The 21155-nt window shown below is 39.1% G+C and overlaps 1 protein-coding gene across 2 annotated transcripts in view; it reads right to left on the reverse strand.

Moving 5' to 3' along the window:
• The window catches only part of PRKCA (protein kinase C alpha), a 2412375-nt gene that overhangs the window by 2341097 nt on the left and 50123 nt on the right, over positions 1-21155 (reverse strand). For both annotated transcript variants that reach the window (XM_044085102.1, XM_044085103.1), the window contains exon 2: positions 13763-13794. In XM_044085102.1, the coding sequence (XP_043941037.1) occupies positions 13763-13794 (32 nt within the window). The remainder of the gene's footprint in view (positions 1-13762; positions 13795-21155) is intronic.

Here is a 21155-nt window from a genome sequence, read left to right on the forward strand (position 1 = left end):
TTCAGGAAATTAATTATAAATGTTAAGATGCTACTGCATTCTACAGGGAGTTAATGATGGTAACACACACAGCCATTTCCACAACAGGAAGCTGAACATTTGTGATAAAACATCATAGCCTGCACTGGAGATGGTTACAGAAGAAAGGGAAGATTAGCTGGTGTATTTTTTTTAGAATTTCAAGTGCAAGGAATTAATTACTGACTTCTGTCAGTAAGAATTCCCAACCATTATTAGAACAGGCACGAACTCTGAATAAACTTCTCCCTCAGATATATCCCATAGGAGTTGGCGATTTCAATTTAGAAGACCCCTAGAAGACTAAACAGAAGGCAAAACAGAACTGAACTGCATTACAAGTAAGTGGAAATAATTGGTCTTTGTGATTAAAGTAGTTTTAGCAGTTAATTCACCCAACAATATGCCTTTTTAGAGAAGAAACTTTGTACATGCTCAGCTTTGCTCTCATCACTAGATTTGTTGGGAGTGGACACAAATGCAATGGACATACAGATCGAGAGGGTAGAAATTCTTATTCAGGAAAATATCAAAGAAAATCTACTCACACTGTTGCATTTTCAGAAGTAATTGTTAACTAACTCAAAGTTAAAAATACTTTTATGAAAGATAAAGTATGTTTCTTTTAAACAGGCCATGTTTATAAGGATAGAGAAAGGTGGAGATTAAGGGCGCTATTGTGCATGGTCCCAAAAACTGTGGGATTAAAAAGAAATTCACCTAGGGAAGAGCTGGAGGCACTGGTGAAGAAGGTAATATGTTAGAGGCAACTACAGCAAAGACAGACGGACAACATTTCAAAGAATAATACCGAACATTAATTCTTCTTAAAATGCAGACTGATAAAAGAAAGACTTTGAGATGAACTGGCATTGCAGAAAGTGGCCCATATGTGGTGAACTTAAAACAGTGGGGCATGACACCTGGCAATCAAAGTAATAGAAACAGGAGAACACAGGTGTTCTCCAGGTTAATGATGTGTATGAAAAAGCTGTGAGGACAAAGGAAGACACTTCAAAGACATATCACTAGACACGTCACTTCTGGGCTATTAAGAGAACTACATCAATTCCTGTCACAAATATTTGGCCCTTCATATTTTATCACAGCTAAAGGTGAAACTTTTTTTAAGCAAACTGTGGCCATTACCTAACCTAACACAAACTCTCACCTCTAAGTTTTATGCTTCACTGAAGCATTCGGTAGGTATTTTATTGGATACAATGTATGAAGTATTTGATCAGTTCTAACAGCTGCACTGTCTCTAGTAGCCATCAGAAGTCTGGCCATATTCTAGTTCCCCATAAAATGTATCTGATGTTACTGTTCCTCGGTTTTTACCAAGGTTATTTGTTACTATGTCTGTAGTGCATCACAGTTGAGACTGCAACACGACTACGTTTTTTTCCTTCCCCAGTATTTCTGAACCATGGAATTTGACATATAACTAAGGCTGGTCGGTACAGAAATACCATTTTAAATTGTGTGGATTTTTCAAAGCTGTGTTCTTGGTCAGTTGTGAGTAAACCACTGTTTCTTGAAAGATAAGTAGGTCACATACAAGAATGACTGTTGTAAATGTTGTTATTTATAACAAAAGCAGACAAATTAACCATATATACCTTTATCAAAAACATCATTGGTTCAGTGCTGCGGTCTTATTCTTGTTAATTGTTTCAAACATATTTGGTATCTTTGCTTTGAAAATTAATAGTTTTATGTTCTTAAAACCATCCTTTACTGTGAAGTGTCCTACTACACACATTTTTTTTATCTGTGGCATTTAGTTTCCTTATATTCACAGACTTACATAGCATCATTTTACTCCAAGTATTTTACCTTTTGAAGGATTTGCTTCTACTTTAGTACTGTGTACAGCATCAAGCAATGTACCATACATATATGTGAGTGTGTGTGTGTGTGTGTGTGTGTGTGTGTGTGTGTGTGTGTGTGTGCGCGCATGCATCTGCTTGTGCAGTTCTTTTTTTAATTGCAGCTACAGTTGATTACATCATGCAAGTGTTTCACTTTTGACTGTACGAACATACAGTTGGTGTGCATATGTAAGGGTGTGCTGCCCCCCCCCCTTGCAACACACCCATGCACACACATGAAATGCTTATTTTAGGTACTTTAGCTGTCCAGTATTGCAAGTTGGTCTCTGGCAGCACAATCAGATGTCAATTGTTGGCTTTCTATTACGCAGTCTGGCTATCCAAGATACTTTGACAGCATTTCTGTTGGGGTGGGTTTCATTGCTTTTATTTTGATGATAAAACACACTCATATTTGCCTTCTGTGAACTGCCATCTCTAATACAATGTTCACAAGATTTCAGCAAAATCAAAAATAAATTTAAAGGTACAGAATAAACAAACAGACTTTGCAATTCTCACACCTACAATTACAAATAAAGGTTTTACTGAATAAACACTTCATTTTCAGGCTTCTACGATTAGAAGAAATGATGGTGTGTAAGCATGAAGTCTCAGGGCAGATGAACAATGCAGGTTTCAAGATTTCATACTGAGTATCACTGCACTAACACCCGTTTACTGTAATCACAGTGCCAGAGTACGTAGTATCTAATTAACCAGCTGAGTAGTCAAGGCAATGTCATTAAGCATTCAGTTTGATTCTACTGACATATGCAAGTGCTTCATGATAAAAGGATTACTTAGCTTACACATGGCAAAATCATCTAATCTAAGATCAGGATGTACTTTAGACCAGCATGGGAAGGTAACTTGTTTTATGATTTGCTTTCTGAGTCACAGTAAAACTGTGGGTTTTAAAATGGGAGCTATAGAACCATCCAGTAACGAATGGCTTGTGTTCACAATACAATCTCCACCAAAGCTAACTGACTTTCATATCTCAGATGTAAATACAATAAAACATAAGCTTAAAAGGTCATTAATATACAATGCAACCTTTCTTTATAAATTATATCAGAGATGAAATGCAAGCTTGATATTTAAAGACATTCTTTGCTGCAAAAGTAAATCTTTATGCTTCGTGAAATGATCGGTTTATAAATTAAACTGCCCTAACACAAGTCTTCTGTATCTCCCTCTTCTCCTTTCGGCTTTTCCCAATTAGGGGCCACCACAGTGGATCACCTGTCCTCTCATGATTGGCAGTGGAGTTTTACGGTGTTGATTTGCCAGCCCGGCACCCAACCTTCCACGGAAGGCACACACACGCATGCATTCATGCCTAGGGCCAATTTAGAGTATCCAATCCACCTACAGCATATCTTTGGGATGTGGGAGGAAACAGGAGAACCCAGAGGAAACCCACGTGACCACAGGGAGGACATGCAGACTCTGCACAGAAGGCACCCCAGCCGAGAATCGAACCAGATAAACTTTTGCTGTGAGGTGGCAACACTAACTGCTGCACCATCGTGACAAGTCTTCTGTAGCTACATGACAAAAATGACTATTCCAAGTACACAACATTTGTGCTAACACACACCCCCACACACACCTTTGGCTTACTCTCTCTCGAGATACATTCTATATATATATATATATATATACACACACACACACACACACACACACACACACACACAGAGCAATGCATGCGTATACATAAGTATGTACATCTATGTATATATTACATACACACTCTGTGACAGCCCTTCACCACCCCCAACCTACACATTTTCTGTCTATGTCTTCCCATCTCCAGTGTTCTCTTAGTGTCTTTCTACCTGTATTCCAACCTCTGGCAGTTCAGTACTATTTGCAAGATTCACAAGAAGGTTCACTTTTTCTCATTTTATGTTGCATTTGCCAAATCACATGGCTTGTCTGAACTGCTTGTTCTGATGCCTTATTTTATTTAGATTTAACAGATTACTGGGCTCATCTACATTCTAGATTTTAGTTAATTGTTAGGTCATGTTATATTGTTCATTGTTGTTACATTTTTGTTTCAACAGAACATGGGAACTGTTGAGATGTCTTTTACCATATTTGCTTTACTGGAGGGCTGGTGTTCACCAGCTTTTTTTTTTCCTATTGGCCCGAATGGGTGGGAATTTCTTACTTTGTTTCTTCTTTTTTTTTAATCAATTTCTCCAAGGTCATCTGCAGTTGTTTCGCATTTAATGTTTATACTCTTCCCCTTCCTCTTTTTATGCCTCCATCATTTTCCTGCCACAATTCCTCTAGCTTGGTGCTTAGTATGGGCTTCTTCCTGTGACTGATCTTCAGACAGATCTTCAGACCCCTTGCCCCATCCTTGACCTCAGTGTTGCGCTTTTTGCACCATTTCACTGCTGGCCCCATGACAGGTGAGATTTCTCCACTTTACATTGGGGAGTGCAGCAGTCAGGACCATACTTCTCAGCCTTTTATCACAAAAAATCTAGACAAAGTGAACAATAATGGAGGAACAACAACCCAAAAATAAGGACACATTTTAAATACTGCCCTTATAAAGTTAGAAAGTTGCTAGAATAAAAGTCATTGCATTAGTATGCATGTTCTGAAGGATATGAAGTCTGAAACTCAGATGTCTGTCATTGGTTAGCGACTTCAATCCTCAATGATTTGCTAGAAAACCTTGAATTTTATGATAAACAGACAAACTATGAAGCAAAGATCTGGACATTCTGCAAAAACCTGGACTGTTGAGAGGTATGGCAAGACTCCCCAGTATGACCTCTAACCTCCCAATAATCACAGCCCTTAAGGCCAAACACTATGGTTCTGGTTACACTAAATGATTTTTGTTAGCTGCAAGGCTGGTTACCTCAAGCTGTACTCTTCTTTGCTTCCAGATCTTATTTTTACTTTATCAGACTGAATGCCATCTGATAACATCTTTACGACTTTGTTTATTTTCCTTACTTGTAACCAATTTTAAACTTAGTTTAGATTTTTCTATATCTGCCCACTTTTGACATTTTCCACTGGACTTAAAGAAAGCTTTACTCACCTCCACTTGTAAGTGTCAACCTGCTGTAACTTTAAAGATACTTTTCTCAATATTTATCAGCACACAGAAGATTTTATCTCCTGATTTAAGCCAGCCACATCTTACATGTGTTGTGGATTTCCTCAAAAAGATAATGCAGTCAGCATGATGCATAACTTCCCTCATCAGCAATACTAGGTACTGTTATTATTACAGACTTCTTACTAAAACATACCTGTCACCGTCATACACATCCTAGCTTGTACATGGTGAACACTCCTATGGCTTTTCAGTCACTAAATCCGACGCATCAGTGTTGGCACTGATAAATATAAAGAGGATATTACACACGAACAACAAAGCAGCTTGAACTCTCTCTCCAAAACACATTACCAGGGTTGCATTCAGTTCCGTACTTGTAGATGTAATCACAGTACTTTCCTCTGTGTGTGACAAGGCTGAAACATGACTTTTGGCATTTTGTCTCAGGAATTCAGAAAAGGTATCAGAAAATAACCCCAGACAGAGGTCCATAATCATAGAAACTTTTAAAATACTTGCACTTAACTTAGAAGGCTAACAAGTTAACAAACCTATAACTATAATGACTGGGATTAGGCAACAATTTTAGTCTTTAACTATTCTGTCACTGAAATAAAAGTCATAGGTAAATACTAAGTAAACAATCTGTAGGTCATTATAAACCTAGCCAATACACCATACTCTGAAGTTCCCTGTCTGGTTTTGAAACACAAAACAAGACTTCTGGGGGAAAATCTGGGACAACTTCAGGTATGCTCCAATCAAATAATTCTCTATGTTATGTATGATATTTCTGTAGAATTTCAAACAGCACAAGAAGCTGGTCTGTTCAGAGGCTTGCAATATATGAGATAGGGAGTTGCAGGGGCAATCATAGCAAACCACATGTAATTGTGAATAGCACAGTGGATTTTACAGTCCTTTATAACCAGAAATAGATAATAAACATCAGTCTCAGCATCTTACAGTACTACCTTACATCATACAGCATGGATTAATGTGGATTTTCCAACAATAGGCTTTATCATTCTAACTTCACCTTATGTCCCATATTGAACTAAACTTTACAACTTGTATAAAACATTTTTAGTTTTGTGGGTCACCACAACTTCACCGAACATGCTGACCAACTTACTGGAGAAAAAAGTAGACTACAGAGAAGACCACTGACCATTATTTTATAATGCATGCAAGTCACTGGCAGGTCTGGCTAGGTTACAGGGTCAAACATCCTGGGGACAACAGGCCTCTCACCTCAAGTGGGCATATTCCTGTCTTAGCCTGATGCCAGCAAAAACAAACAGTTGGCATGAGACACACATTAAGGGTAGTGAAGGGGGTGGTGGGATAGGTGATGTGGCAGATATCTTGAATGCTGGCTGACGAAGCAAACAAGATATGCAGCTAACATTAAGATACACTTGGCAGTTGCATTAAGGGGCCTGACCAATTAAACCAGCAAGATTTATTTACCTATTTCTGTTTGTTGATCACAGTTGGATACAGACCACAAAAGACCTATTTCAGCCACAGTTCCAAGTAACATAACCTGACAAACAAGATAGTGTTTGCAACAATATACAAGTCATTTGAAAGGAATACAAATTAGGGATAACAAATAAGCATACAAAGGAAATGCAGTCAATTTAAATAGTAACAATGCTTATCTACAGCAACAGAAATATGAAATATGTTTTGTCGCACAGATGCACTTCAGTAAGATGATGAACTCAGAGGCCCCAGGAGCCCCTAGCTAAGACCTTCATTCTCCTCACACTTGCATGTGAATAAGAAAACAAATCTCCTCTCTCCACATGATTAAAGTGGCCCATCCAGGACTGGCTAGTAACCTGCAAATGAGGAAACCTGGGTAATAATAAATGAAGCAGTTATAGAAAGTCTTGGGGACTAAGAGGTCTGGTAGTGCCTCACAGGGGAAGGGGGTATTCAAACCAACATCTTTAGGCCATTTCTCAAATGATGTATTCTAACAATAAACAGCTGACCTGTCCAGTGAAAAATAAATTAATAACGGGCTTTTCTCAGGTTGCACAGTCTACTCGTTATATTATAAGCATAGCACTTGTTCTCAAAGCTTCTCTTCTAAGCAAGCACTCTCAAACTCAAGTAGCACTACATCCACCTACCACCCCAACCACTTCCCTTAAAGGCACAGCACTCTCTTATAATATTCTAGCATGTCGAGTGGTAGATTGCTAGCATCTTCTCCTGCTCAGCTGGTTAATCTGGGAATCTTGAGACAATGCTATAATTGTCTCATGTACACAGACAACCCTCTCCTCCTCCCAACAAATACATGTGAGAGATGCAACTATATAGCCAAACTGGAGGCTGAAGTCTCTCAACTCAGGACTGGCAAGACCAGACAGAAGGAGAAGGTAACCACACACATACAACAAACCCAGTCACACATAGACCTACCCCAACTGCAAATCAAGCACATAACACAAAAACATACTCGGAGGCTCTATTAAAAAACTTACCAAAACAACAGAGGCTCCCAAAGCAGACACCCAAAAATCCACCACCTCAAAACATAACACATGCAACACATACTTCATTAAATCGGTGTGTCAATAAATCACAGCCCTTAAGGCCAAACACTATGCCCGATACACTAGTGATAGGTGACTCTATAGTCAGACACACTGACGTCCCACTTACCAGGCTGAGCAAGGAGAGGGTAATGGTAAGCTGCCTATAGGGGGCTAGGATCCGCCATATAACACACGTACTCAGGTCACTCAAAAGCACGTACAAATATGACTCCGTCATTGTCCATGCCGGCGTGAAGGACCTGAGACGTACCTCCTTGGACTACATGAAAAGAGACATAGAGGAGCTCTCTGATTATGTAGCCCAGGCTGGTATGACCCTGACCCTGAGCAGCATCCTGCCCTCACCAAGAATGATGCCACAATACAAAGACAAGATGATCAGCTTTAATAATTGGCTCAATTACCGGTGTCATTCTAGGGGATTCCAATGTCTGTCTGCTTGGGATGACATGCTGGACAAGCCATGCTGCTTCGCAAGGGACAGCTTGCACCTGTCACCACTGGGCTTCCGGATATTGGGAAAGGCTCTTGCCACCCCCATAGTGCCTTTTTTAGGCAAGGCTCAAAAGATGAATCCACCTCCTTAGAAAACAAAAATGGAAAAAAATTAAGGGTAATGCTGCTCAACGCCATAAGTCTAAATCTCAAGATGCAGGCTCTCGAAGCACTCTTCAGTATGGAGAACATCGATGTCTGCGCTGTAACCGAGACCTGGTTCAAGGCTCCTGAGAGCACCCCGGCACTACCAGGCTTTACCTCGTATCATGCTTTTCGGCCCCAAAATCCGGGTCGAATCACAAAAGGAGGGGGAGTGTCCATATTCATCAAGGATACCCACACCTCCAGGTTAGTGGCAACTCATGAAGCATCGGAGACCATCCAGGTGCAGCTAACCATAGGCAAAACTGCTATACAACTGGTTGCATGTTACAGACCACCCTCCCAGTCTCATGAACCCCACTCAGCCTTCCTGAAGACATTGGAAGATATGAATGTCTCACCAAATACCATCATATTGGGAGACTTCAACTACCCTAACATAGACTGGGTGCACTATTCTAGCCCTAACACCCTAGCCCAAAGGTTCCTGGAATTCATAAACTCAAATGCAATGGAACAGCTAGTCACCTCTCCCACAAGGGGGGATAATATACTAGACATGATCATCACAAACATGGGGACAAAATGCTCCACACTGGAAGTATTGCCCTCACTGGTGAGATCTGACCACAAACTAATCACCCTGGATATACATTTACCACCTCCACCCCCAGCACAAAAGACTACAGTGAGAAACATCTCAAAAGCCGACTTTACACTTCTCAAGACTGAAATGGTATCATTTAAGCCCACAGGGCCAATGGAAACCACATCCCACAATGCTGAATCCTACACAAATGCTTTCTATGGACATCTCCAAGAATGCATGGATCGTGCAATCCCAAATAAAACCAAGTCCCTCTCCGACAAAGGAAAGCGTCATAAACAGCCATAAACAAATTGTATAACAAAAGAAGGAAGCTACTGCAAGACAGAGCAAAATCCCAAAAAGGGAAGGCGTCTCTGATCAGCACTAGTAGAAAGCTACATTCTCTCATAAAAATATCCAAGGCCAACTTTGAGAGAAAAATCGCCAAGGACACTAAAGATAACCACAAGGCATTCTTCAGTTATGTTAGAAACCTGGGCGAAAACCCTCAGATATGCTCAGAGTTAGTACACAACGACAAAAAATTTACCGAACCCACAGATATTGCCAACATTCTGGCAGACAGGTTCAGTGCAAATTTCTCCCCTCCCTCACCTCCAAAAGAAGAAATATTCATCCCAGCTGAATGTAACCTCCCTGTCATCTCTGATGTCCAGGTGAGAACCGCCCTCAGCAAAGCAAAAAACACAGCATCTATGGGACCTGATGGTATCCCCGGCTGCGTGATACGTGAACTCCAAGAGGAGCTAAACCCGTATATAAAAATGTTATTTAACCTTAGCCTTACTAAAGGATATGTACCTGAACACTGGCGTACAGCAACAGTGGTCCCACTCCACAAGGGGGGCTCCACTACAGACCCTGGGAACTACCGCCCCATAAGCTTGACCAGCCTGGTTTGCAAAGCTATGGAAAGAATTATTATGGAACTCATAAACAATGACATTGGGGACCTACAGACACTTGGTCCCACCCAGTTCGGCTTTGTAAAGGGCAGATCCTGCCTTTTGAACCTGGTTGACTTTTTTGAAACAGTCACTAGAGCCATTGATGAGGGCAAGGCAGTCCATACAGCCTACCTGGACTTGGCTAAAGCCTTCGACACAATACCCCACTCGGGGATCATAGATAAGCTAAACAGCTTAAATGTAAATCCATATGTCACAAGATGGATTGCAAACTGGCTAAAGAACAGAACCCATAAAGTCAAGATTGCGGGAGCCATGTCAGACTCAAAGCCAGTCACAAGTGGTGTCCCACAGGGCTCTGTCCTGAGACCCCTCTTGTTCGGCATTTACTTTGCAGATGTGAAAGCAAACATGGGAGGGTTGTGGCTGACAAAGTTCGCAGATGACTGCAAATTAGGCGCCATAGTCGATACACCAGCTGACACATACATCCTACAGAAAGGCCTCACCGAAACGGACAACTGGTGCCGGAATCATGGCCTTAAACTGAATGCCAAGAAATGTATAGTCATCCCCTTTGGGAAAAACAAAGTACCCACAAATTATCACATAGACAGTAACCCACTGAGTACCGAAAAAGTAATCGGAGACCTGGGGACCCAAGTTGATAGTGACCTCTCATTTGACACCCACGTTGCCAAAGTGGTTAGAAAGACTTTCTACCCTGCCCACCTTATCATGAAGGGGTTCACATCCAGATCAAAGGAGGTCATCGTGCCCCTGTACTCCTCCCTTATCAGGCCCATGATTGAATACAATGCCCCATTTGGTATGTACCTCACCCGGCACTTACAACAGCTGGAGAGACCCCAGAAGTACCTCACCAAGAGGATCAAGGGTCTCCCAACATATGTCATATGCTGCCAGGCTAAAGAAACTCCAGCTCTATTCAGTAGCATACCGCCTGCTCAGAGGTGATCTGTGCCTGACGTACAAAGCCATGTCCAACCAGGAATTGATGGACATGCTCCACCTCAAAAAATCAAAATCCATAAGAACCACGAGAGCCAAAAAATGTAAACCTCAGTACAAACATGAATAGAACATGCTGGAGGGACAGATTCATAACTCAGAAGCTTCCCATACTCTGGAACAAAATCCCAGTCCATGTTAGGCAGAGCCCCTCACTGACTCTCTTCAAGAGAAATCTTGACGAGTGGATGGGAGATCGTAGGTTTACCCCGGGGGTCACCCCTGTGTCGCTACTTAACAGAGGCACAGTAAACTAATTTTAATAAGTAAGGGGGTCTTCAATGTGTCACTACTAGACAAAGGCACAGTATTCTAAATTTATTCTATACACCTTAGTACCACTACATGGGGTGGCGAAAGCCACATCTCTAGGGCTAGGCTTGCAAATGCCCCAGGGCAGATAGCCTAGTACTAAACTATGAAACTATTTACTATTTATAACTATTTGTGGATGGGAGATCGTAGGTTTACCCCGGGGGTCACCCCTGTGTCGCTACTTAACAGAGGCACAGTAAACTAATTTTAATAAGTAAGGGGGTCTTCAATGTGTCACTACTAGACAAAGGCACAGTATTCTAAATTTATTCTATACACCTTAGTACCACTACATGGGGTGGCGAAAGCCACATCTCTAGGGCTAGGCTTGCAAATGCCCCAGGGCAGATAGCCTAATACTAAACTATGAAACTATAATTTATCATTAAAACTCACCACCAATGTTTTCATATGATTTAGAGAAAAACAAACACCCAAATTGTTGCCACACTGTTTCTTTAATCCCCTGTTAATGCAGCTATATCAAACATTAGTTACTATAAAGTGAAACTAGATTTTAAACACTGCAAGGACTTAAAAGTTCATACAGCTATCAAATTATGTTTTCCCTAACAAAATCAAAACAACAAATAAATTAAATAAATAAATGAACATACATACACACATACATACTGTACCAATTTCAGAGCACAATGTAGACACACTGTTTTAGCAAGTGTAACAGTGTAATGATCAAGCTAAGGGACATTACAACAGAAAGATCCTGGTTAGTCAATGAAATATTAATTAAAAAAATGTCTAAAATTAACAATCATCACTCACACATCTGTGATATGGATAATACTCAGGTGTCAAAAATTTGATTCCAAACTTGCAAACACACATTCATTGGCAGAGCATTTACTATAACATAAAATGGGCTGTTTGGAAAACTGCACTGCTCCAGCATATTCCATCCTTTCCACACAATTCTGCAAGAGGCAGACCTACCCCTGTAAACACTAGCATGAAACACAGTAGGCAAGTACAGAACACTAAAGGGAAGGAAAAATACGTCCAGAAAAATATGTTACATCAGCTCTTTTTACAATCACCATCGTACAAACATTTCAGTAATTTGTATTATGTCCTCATGTGGCAAAAACACTGCATCAGTTTGTATAACTTCATACTTAGAAATAAAGGTTAGAGATGAAGAAAACAAAGCAAAAGAAACCCACACACATTTTTATTTGCTTTCTTCACCCAGAAAGGCACAATAAGCCCTTATCTGAAATGAAAAGGAAGCAGATTTCTGCAAGAAATGATAGAACTTGTAAACAGTTTGGAGGCACACTGTGGTGAATGCATATATACTGCGACATTTGAAAAAAATCAAAGGCATCCTTTTTGAGATTTAATCATCAGCACATTTGTCCAACCCACAAAACCCACATAATAGTTAAAAATTAATCTGTAAAAATTACATTCACTAAGGTCACTTCTAAAGTTCAGGAAAAACAATAAAGGTCTCGCTTTGGCATTTGCAAAAGTGAAATGTCAAAGTTTTTTCATCTTTTGCTGTTGAATACAGTGCTGTAGTAGTTGATGACATGTTTAAATCACAAGGCAATGGTTTTACCAGTTAAGTACTGCTATAAACTCTTGGAAACACGTTTTTTTTTTGTTTTTTTTTTTAATATTACTAGCCAAAGTATTGCCTGTCAGCCATGCTAGGTATCCAACATTGTACCAAAGGGGTGGGAACGGTTATTCATACACACATCAGCAGGCATAAAGCCCTGTATATGCCACAATCTTATATGAGGGGACAAATGACAAACGAAGGGGAGAAGGAGGAAACCTACAACACTTTGCTGCGTCCAGTTTGCAGTAGACACATGACTGCTTTTCATAATGCACAGCCTCCATAAATGTATTCAAATGATTAAATTAAAAACAATGGGAAAACATAAAAGAAATCAGAGTACATTAACAGTCTGCAAAACTCCAAATGCACAAGTTCACAAAACCCCAAGAAATGTTGGTGCTCAGATGCTCAAGAAGGGAAAGTGATTTTTTGAGCTGAAAATGCATTTTTGTACAGTAGTAGGCAACAAATTTAATGTAATGACAATACTAACACCTGGGGGTGGAAGGCCCTGGCATACGCTAGGTCATTTTGCAACACATGTGGCATATGCTAGGTCAATTTGCAACATATGTGCTTCACTTTGTTTACTACCATACATACTATTACCCAAAAAACACATGGAGGAAGATGGTAAAAACTACCTACAGTTTGGTTTTATATTGATAAGTAGGGCAAAATGCAATGTACATTAAAAATACTGACTAGTATTAAAAGACAGGTGTGAAGAACATATCCAAGCCCAGATTAGCGGGGGGTGGGGGGGCTGATGGAGCTGCATCCCCAAGCCCACATATCTGAAAGAAGCCCTGCTGATTCTACTCTCAGTAACAGTCAGAGATACTGGGGTAATTTTCATCTCCAGGCCCATAATCCAGCACTTAAGCATACCGACTTCGATGTAAAAACATTACAAACCTTGTATGACAGATATAGCATCTCATGCCGGCTTGTCAATATTCTTCATTTAAAGGGAACTATAAGAGATTTGGAGTTTTATCTTCCACTTAAACTACTCTGTGGGTGCATAAAGCAAGCACACGTCTTAATAGCATATGAACAATAGGTGAAATTTATCACCAGAGTATAGAGAGACAGCACAACACACCACAATACAATTAAAGTACTTCCTTACCTTGGCACTGGAAACCCTGTTTTCCAAATCCCCTACAAAAGAAAGGTAAAAGACTTAGAACAATTTTGCATTTTAAGCAGATGGCCATTTCATCAACCTAAAAATTTTGTATCCTAGAATTAAATACTTTAACTATTTAGCATGACAAGTTTTTCATCCATTTACCATCTATAATTATTGACTGTCAGAAGACAACAATGCACTTTATGCCAGAAAACAGAAACAATTATATCATCTGCAACAGCAGATCTATGGATGGTTTTCAGGGCCAGTAAGTAACATCCTAGTTTTATACAGGATTATTCTGCTGTGTTCAAACAGTACTACAGCAAGAACTCACTCTGTGGTTCCATGAAAAGAATATTGGAAATGTAACCAGAAAAAAATATAAATAAATAAACCCTTCATGCCATTGCTCAATGCAGAGATGTTAGGTAGGTAACCACTTCAAAATATATCAATACAAATGTTGCATGTAATAGAGAATAGGCCTGTACGACTAAGGTTTTCAGGTGCATATCCATAAAATGTAAAAATGGCACAAAAGTGTGAAGCCTAGTAGTATGTCATCAATCAGCATGTGTAAATATAAATGCATTAATCAAATCAGCAAGAAATATAGACATTTCACAACATTTTTCACTTTTGAAGAAAACTGAAATAAGCTGAAACAATGTTACTGTTCTTTCAGAAGTAAAACTGCAAAGAGAGTGAACTAAGTCATTCCAAAAGTAAATCAGTACATATCGATATGTATTTATCTAGTGTGGGAAGGTACTATAGTTTCATAATAAACTCTTCACTTCTGGATTGTGCAAACCTCTGCAGGGCAAGTCTCATCCTCCTTGGAAGATGCTGCACTAGGTTACATAATGAGGACATCTTATTTTGGCAAGAGCTTTTTGGTACTCTGCATCCCACCCCATCCCCATCCTCTTGTGTGTGTGAAAGCATGAAAACTTCTATAATTCAACCTGTAACCACATTAAATCCTATTTGAGACTCATACAAAAAAGGAAAAGAGAAACGGACTGTTAAATTCAGTTAGCTAAGTCTTAACTGACTAGATAGTAAATTGATGGGCTTTCCTTTCTTGCTGGAGGATACTTGGGGATGGATCTTTTGTCTGAAAGAACATGTAAAGGGCAAATTATGTCTTTAATTAAACATAATTAAGGTCTAGTTTAGCTAATAAGTCGTGTTTGTGGTGTCATCTGTCAGTTTAAATTCATTTTGCATTCCTTGTGCAATTACAAGTATATTAAATATTTACTTTACAAATGTTTGTGGCTAGTGATTTAATTTATTAGATCAAGGGTACATATGGGTTAGTATAAAACTGACCATCAGTATCCACCATTCAAAGCTACTCAAAACGACTGATACCATTCAAATATTCAAAGCTTGATTTAAATTTTAATGAACGGTAATTTGCAATCTTAGTTTTCTGATGTACTTTGGTTGGTGGCACTGTACTGTAAACCTAAGGAAGGACATTGGTACTGCAGAGACACCCTCTACTCCCCCATGCTGGAAACTATAGTGCGTCTGAGCTTGCATATGCATGCAAAATAGTTTTAGTCAGCTGAGAGAAAGATTGCACTGAAAGGCACTGGACTCCATCTAAAGTGGATGAAATCTTCGACAGCCAATGATTACAACTCTAACTAGTAGGTGTACAGTGTAAAACTCATTTGGCATTGACAAAGCTTGGCGTTTGCCTTCAGAAATAATTGTTCTTTGCATATTAACTGGTACCAGTAGTGAAATCCAAACCGTCATACTGCTGGCTCATTTCAAAGATACAGTTGGTAGCAGTGCAAGTGTTATAACCGGTAGCCCTGTCCTTTCCAAGTGTAACCAAGCCTATAGTATAGGGGTAAGTTTCTGTTCTACTTAGATTCTACAACTCTTTCTAGATATTCAATATAGCTGGAATGCTCTTCCACAGATAAGTCATTCACCCATTAACTAGACTGTACTAGTACATGCACAGACTAACTTCTTGGGTTAGTGAAATTCATTTACAAACTGGTAAGTGAACTGTCCAAGAAGAAATAAAGAAACTGAACAAACAGCAGTCCTCATATGTTTTACAAATATACCTCACTATTTCTCAGGCTCAGTAAACTGTAACTCATGATATAAATAACTTCAGTCTACAGCATGTCCACGTAAGAAATCCTTCTAATGCCACATTGCCTGGCTCCTGTTTCCTGCACTTGTTCCATGCTATGTATACTTCTAAATGGGCTCTAGCTGTGCGTTGTGTCACATGAAGCTTGTGGCATACTGAAAACATTCTAGGAGACGCAGCTGAGGTTGGATATGGGCTGTATGCACTGTATATTCTACGGTCATTCCATTTCACTTGACTCCTGTCCAGGAAAGACCTGGTTACTAGCAGTGTATTGCAACATCATACTGCAAAGTACAAGATAATGCTTGAAAAGGCAACTGTGCGTTTATTCATCAGGATGACAGAAGCATGGCCACAAAAATGTCTGAAGACATCATGGAAGGAAAAAAAACTAAAAATTCATTGAGCTGGTCTAACAAAATATTTGCTACCAAGAAAATGGCAGGCAGCAAGAATCACAGTGAAAATAAAATAAAAACACTGCATGCAGCATTGGAAGAAGACAGAGGCAATTGAGCAGTTCCCAAAATTCACTGCAAATCTACATTACATACAGAAAAACTAGCTACTGTAAAAATACAATTAGCATTCTGTTGTTCAGCTGTATTTATTGTTGCATTTGCCTCCACGAATTGCACAGCAATGCTCATTAACAGTTGTAAAATCATCCTTAGACGTGCTAAAGTATAAAGAGGCATAACTGATGGGACATACCAAATACCATTATTTTAATTAATTATTTTATTTTAATTAATGTGATCCATTTACCAGTTAGTACCATCATCCTATGACAAAGTAGTTTATACCTTTGTACTTAACACAACCATTAAGCTATCAATTTTCTTAAAAGAGAGTGTAGCATGTTTATACAAATCATTTGCTTTTTTGCGAAACTGGAAAGGAAATCCTGAACATGGTGTGAAAACTTCCTTCCTCTTCTTGGGTAGAAACAGGAGTCAAAGTTAGCTTACAGAACTGACACAATGCATAATCAAGCTCTTCCTCATGCATTTTAGCAAGTCAGGCAGTCGTGATCAATGAATGCCCCTTACTGAACTTTTTGTCTTAAGCTCTGTACACTCTGCAATAGAAGTGCAGAGCAAAATGTCAACAGCAAGCATCTGAGATGCAGTCGGAGTAACAAAGCAAAACAAAATCTCCATTAAATGCAAAACAACTGGAGTAAAGTAAGACAAAATGCTGCAGATATTTGGAAATATAGTTCTACATTTTTGAAGACTCCAATTAGACTTCCAAAGCAAGCTAGCAAGTAGAATCAGATGTCAGAACAGTTAACAGTGACTGCAGATTCAAGCTCCGCCTTTCAGTATACTGATTATTTCATAATTCTTAGAGGCCAGAAGCAAAATGCTCTGTATTCCATGGCTTCACGGCAACCTAGGAGCTTCACACTTTTTATATGATTTGCTTGAATGATTCACAGTATTTGATGAATGTTAATTTTAAAGAAACAGAGTGATGAATGTACTGACTTTATTCAAAATATGCTACTTACAATTCAGGGGGGCTACAATGCTCAGCTTTGTATTCTACATTTTAACCAAAAGATTCAGGCTGTATAAATTGACAATCACTGGCCAGTAATACACTGTTCAACAGAAGTGTGCAGAATGAAAGAGGTCAATTAAATCAAATTCTGGGGTACGGTCCAAGAGGTGTACTTTCTAGAAAAATGGTTCGACCCTGCTTCTTACAAGCACTGGAGGAGAAACATGTAAGCTGTCATAGGGGCTGCAGTTGGAAGGCTAAAAGCATATCTTGTACCCCTGGATACTGTATCCCTCTTTACAATACAAGGTTCCGAATGTTTGCTTACAAAACATCAAGGAGGATACTACAGCTATGACAACAACCTTTGATGTTTATGGCATTAAATGATAGAACTTGTGCTGTACAATGCTGGGATAGGCTTATATGCTGCAGGAAAAATACGGGGGAATATACATGTCTGCTTGTATCTTCACATGGTATGTGCACATACATTAACAATTGTGAAGATAAGAGCACACACAAGAAAGGCAGGATTTAAGGGCTAAAACTGCGGTGGTGGTGCTGCGGTAGCATTGTCACCTCACAGTAAGACGTTGTCCTGTTCGATTCTCAGCTAAAGAGTCTTCTGCGTGAAGACATGGGTGAATGGGCGTACCTTCGTTGAAGGTTGTGCGCATAGCTCTCAATCTTCCATGTCCAAAATGAGGAACACTAGCCCTCATAATGTGGAACAAATGGGCAAAATGTGGAACACATACTAATGGCTTACTAACTTCAACTAGGAAGGTCATAGGAGGGTCAGAATATGCTGGTTTTACTTATAAAGATCTTTTAATGAATTAATATGATTCATTTCTATTTACAATGGATTTCACTTAAACAAATTCCTAACACTGAATGTGTGACAGAGTCTTTCAATGTGGAACTTTGATGGAACTTCGAGGAACGTGAACTTTTTAAGACCACAAATGAGGTACGTTCCTCGTAATGAGGTACACTTGAGAGGTATGGTTTTGCATCAGGGCTGGCAACTCGGTATGTAAAAATCTACTGCCAATCATTAGTGGACCAGAGTTCCACTGTGGCGACCCCTAACCGGGAAAAGCCGAAAGATACAACAACTGATTAAGAAAAGGCTGCAGCAACATTCAGAACTGCATATCTGTCTACAATGTATTTATTTCTAGATGATGTGTTTATAAAATGATAACGGTACAGAAACAATAGAATAATGAAGGACAATGTCATATCAATGTGCAAGTCATATGTCAAAAGTAAAAAAAAAATAATTTGGGGCGTCTCCCTTAAAGGAATGAAAAGGCACACTGGAATCTTAAAAAAAATTCAAATCTCTCTTTTCAAAGTAAAGCATCTTCCACAATGTGAAGTTTAAGGGTGAGGGGATAATAAAGGTCTCATTCAAATGCTAAATAGCAACAAGAGAAAGCATTTAAACTTAAAAGACTGTGGATGACTCGTATGTCTCAACTGTACAGATTTTTCACAGAATGTCTAGATTTTTGCCACATATTTTTGGTCCATTTGTCATAAAATTGTGTTTTTCTTGCATATTAGCGGTAAATCATTAAAGACTGAAGTTAGAAAATAATGCCAGACATTTGAGTTTCAGACTTCCTATCCTTCTAAAAATTCATGATCATTAAAAACCTGTTATTCTATCAACCTAGAGTAATATTTAAAAATTGTCCCCATTTTGGGGCATTTGTCCTACTTTTATTTATGGCTTTGTCCAGATTTCTTGCTCTAAGAGGTTGAGAGATATAGTGGCTATACAGACAGTACTCTCCAGAATGAGAGGCAGACACAGTAAAACCTTCAAAAGTAAAGACTGATGGAGACAAAGTTAGGAACTGTGGAGTTTGTTGTAAATGGTCAACTAAGCAGGCTGAATGTATCTTCGCATTCTTCTCTGCCATTAGGGTCCACATTACTGTCTCAACTGCTCTGTTACTCCATTTACTTAACATTGTCATAGAAAAAAAAGAAAAAAGAAAAACATATAACCTAGACAAAACTGAAAAGAAATTAAAGCATCAGACAATGAATTTTGATTCTGTAAAGCCACTGCCTTCTTCCACATAGTTCTCTACGTAGCCTTGTCTACTTGTGTTGTAATTAAACAACTAAAGCTTGGTGATAATTCCCGTGGCTTATTTGACTAAGTCTCAAACATTCCCCTTCCTCTGTGTAGTACAAAAATAGTTGTTATCTAGTGTCCACTACATATTCTTTAGCCTACCACACAGTAAAATAGTCTCATCTATGGAACTCTCACAATTTCTTTATAGTCATTCATGTTTCATTTAATAATTAGAATTTTTCTTTCTGATTAGCGCAGAAAGTACAGTAAAACCAGATAGTAGCATGCTACTATCACCTGGAGTGACTGACATATGGTCAGTCCAAGGACGAACGATCAAATCCATAAAGTTTCCCCTTCCACAAGGAATGCATGATATCAATGTAGATTTACTAACAGGGGTGTGTGTATGTGTGTGCGTGTATATACTGCACTATGAATGTCTGTACAGGGGACCATACCCTCCATCTCCAAAAGCAATCTACAATCATTACTTCAGAAGAGAAGCAGACTTGAGTGGACACACCACCAATACCTCTCAAAGAGGAAATGCTAGCATATAATTTTTAAAAACAGGTCTCTAATCAACTTTTATTTCACCTTTTCCCACCACAGTGACACTTAGATCAAATGGCATGGATTCAACACAGGTCATCCAGTGTATGTTAATGGGATACATTTAACAATCCTAGATCTAACAATCCTAGCACTGTATTTCTTTTGTTGTGGAGTGCTGTCATACTCTTACCTGAGAAGCTAACAGTATGTGAAATAAATTATGTGTTCAAATAAAAATATGCTGTTAGGCTTTAGATATGGTAAAACACAAGAAGATAGGAAACACAACAATGACATTTGTGACCCCTTTAACTCACATTCAAGTGAACATACTATATGTGTGGCTAAATCTCAATGGCAATGCTTTCAAATGGAAAAGAAGTTTAAGTGAGAAAATACTGCAAAAAATTAAATATACAAAACTATGGAGATATAAGAGACAGTCAAACACTGTTGTTCACAGTAAGCTACAGATGAGGATGGAGGGTAAGGACTGGAAACGAAACACTAAAAGGTGGGAGACTGGCATCATGGTTAAGGTGTTTACCCTACAAACTCATGGTGTAGGGTTTAGTTATTTATTTATTTTACATTTGTTGACTGGGATAGTCCGTCTGGGTGTGAGCCCATTTTCAGCGGAGGGCCAGGGAGAAAAGCTCCAATAAAACAACATTGACAGATACAGTGTCGGTTTACATAGAATTTAACAGAAATATCTAGAGACAATAAAGGAAGCACAATATACAATAAGCACTTTAGTGAAAAGGAGAAAGTTATTACAATATAGTAAAGTCATATCTTTTTGGGGGGGGGCAGGTTTGGTTCTCACACGGGGTAATTAGCTAAGCTTAAAATGGCTTATAAGTGTAGTTAGCCTAGTTCTCATCTATAAACCTATAAAAAAAAAACTCCTTGTAGCAACAGGTGTGACGGCCATACACATGGCCCTGGGTTCAAATACAGCATATTCTGTGTGGGAGGATGGCATACTGACTAAAGTGTTTACCTTATACACACAAGGTGCAGGGTTTGATTCTCACATAGGGTAACTGATTGGCCTTAAAATTACTTACAAGGGCAGT

The sequence above is a fragment of the Protopterus annectens genome, chromosome 10.part0 (genome assembly GCF_019279795.1).
Source record: "Protopterus annectens isolate FY-2018-M chromosome 10.part0, PAN1.0, whole genome shotgun sequence".
Taxonomy (NCBI): Eukaryota; Metazoa; Chordata; order Ceratodontiformes; family Protopteridae; genus Protopterus; species Protopterus annectens.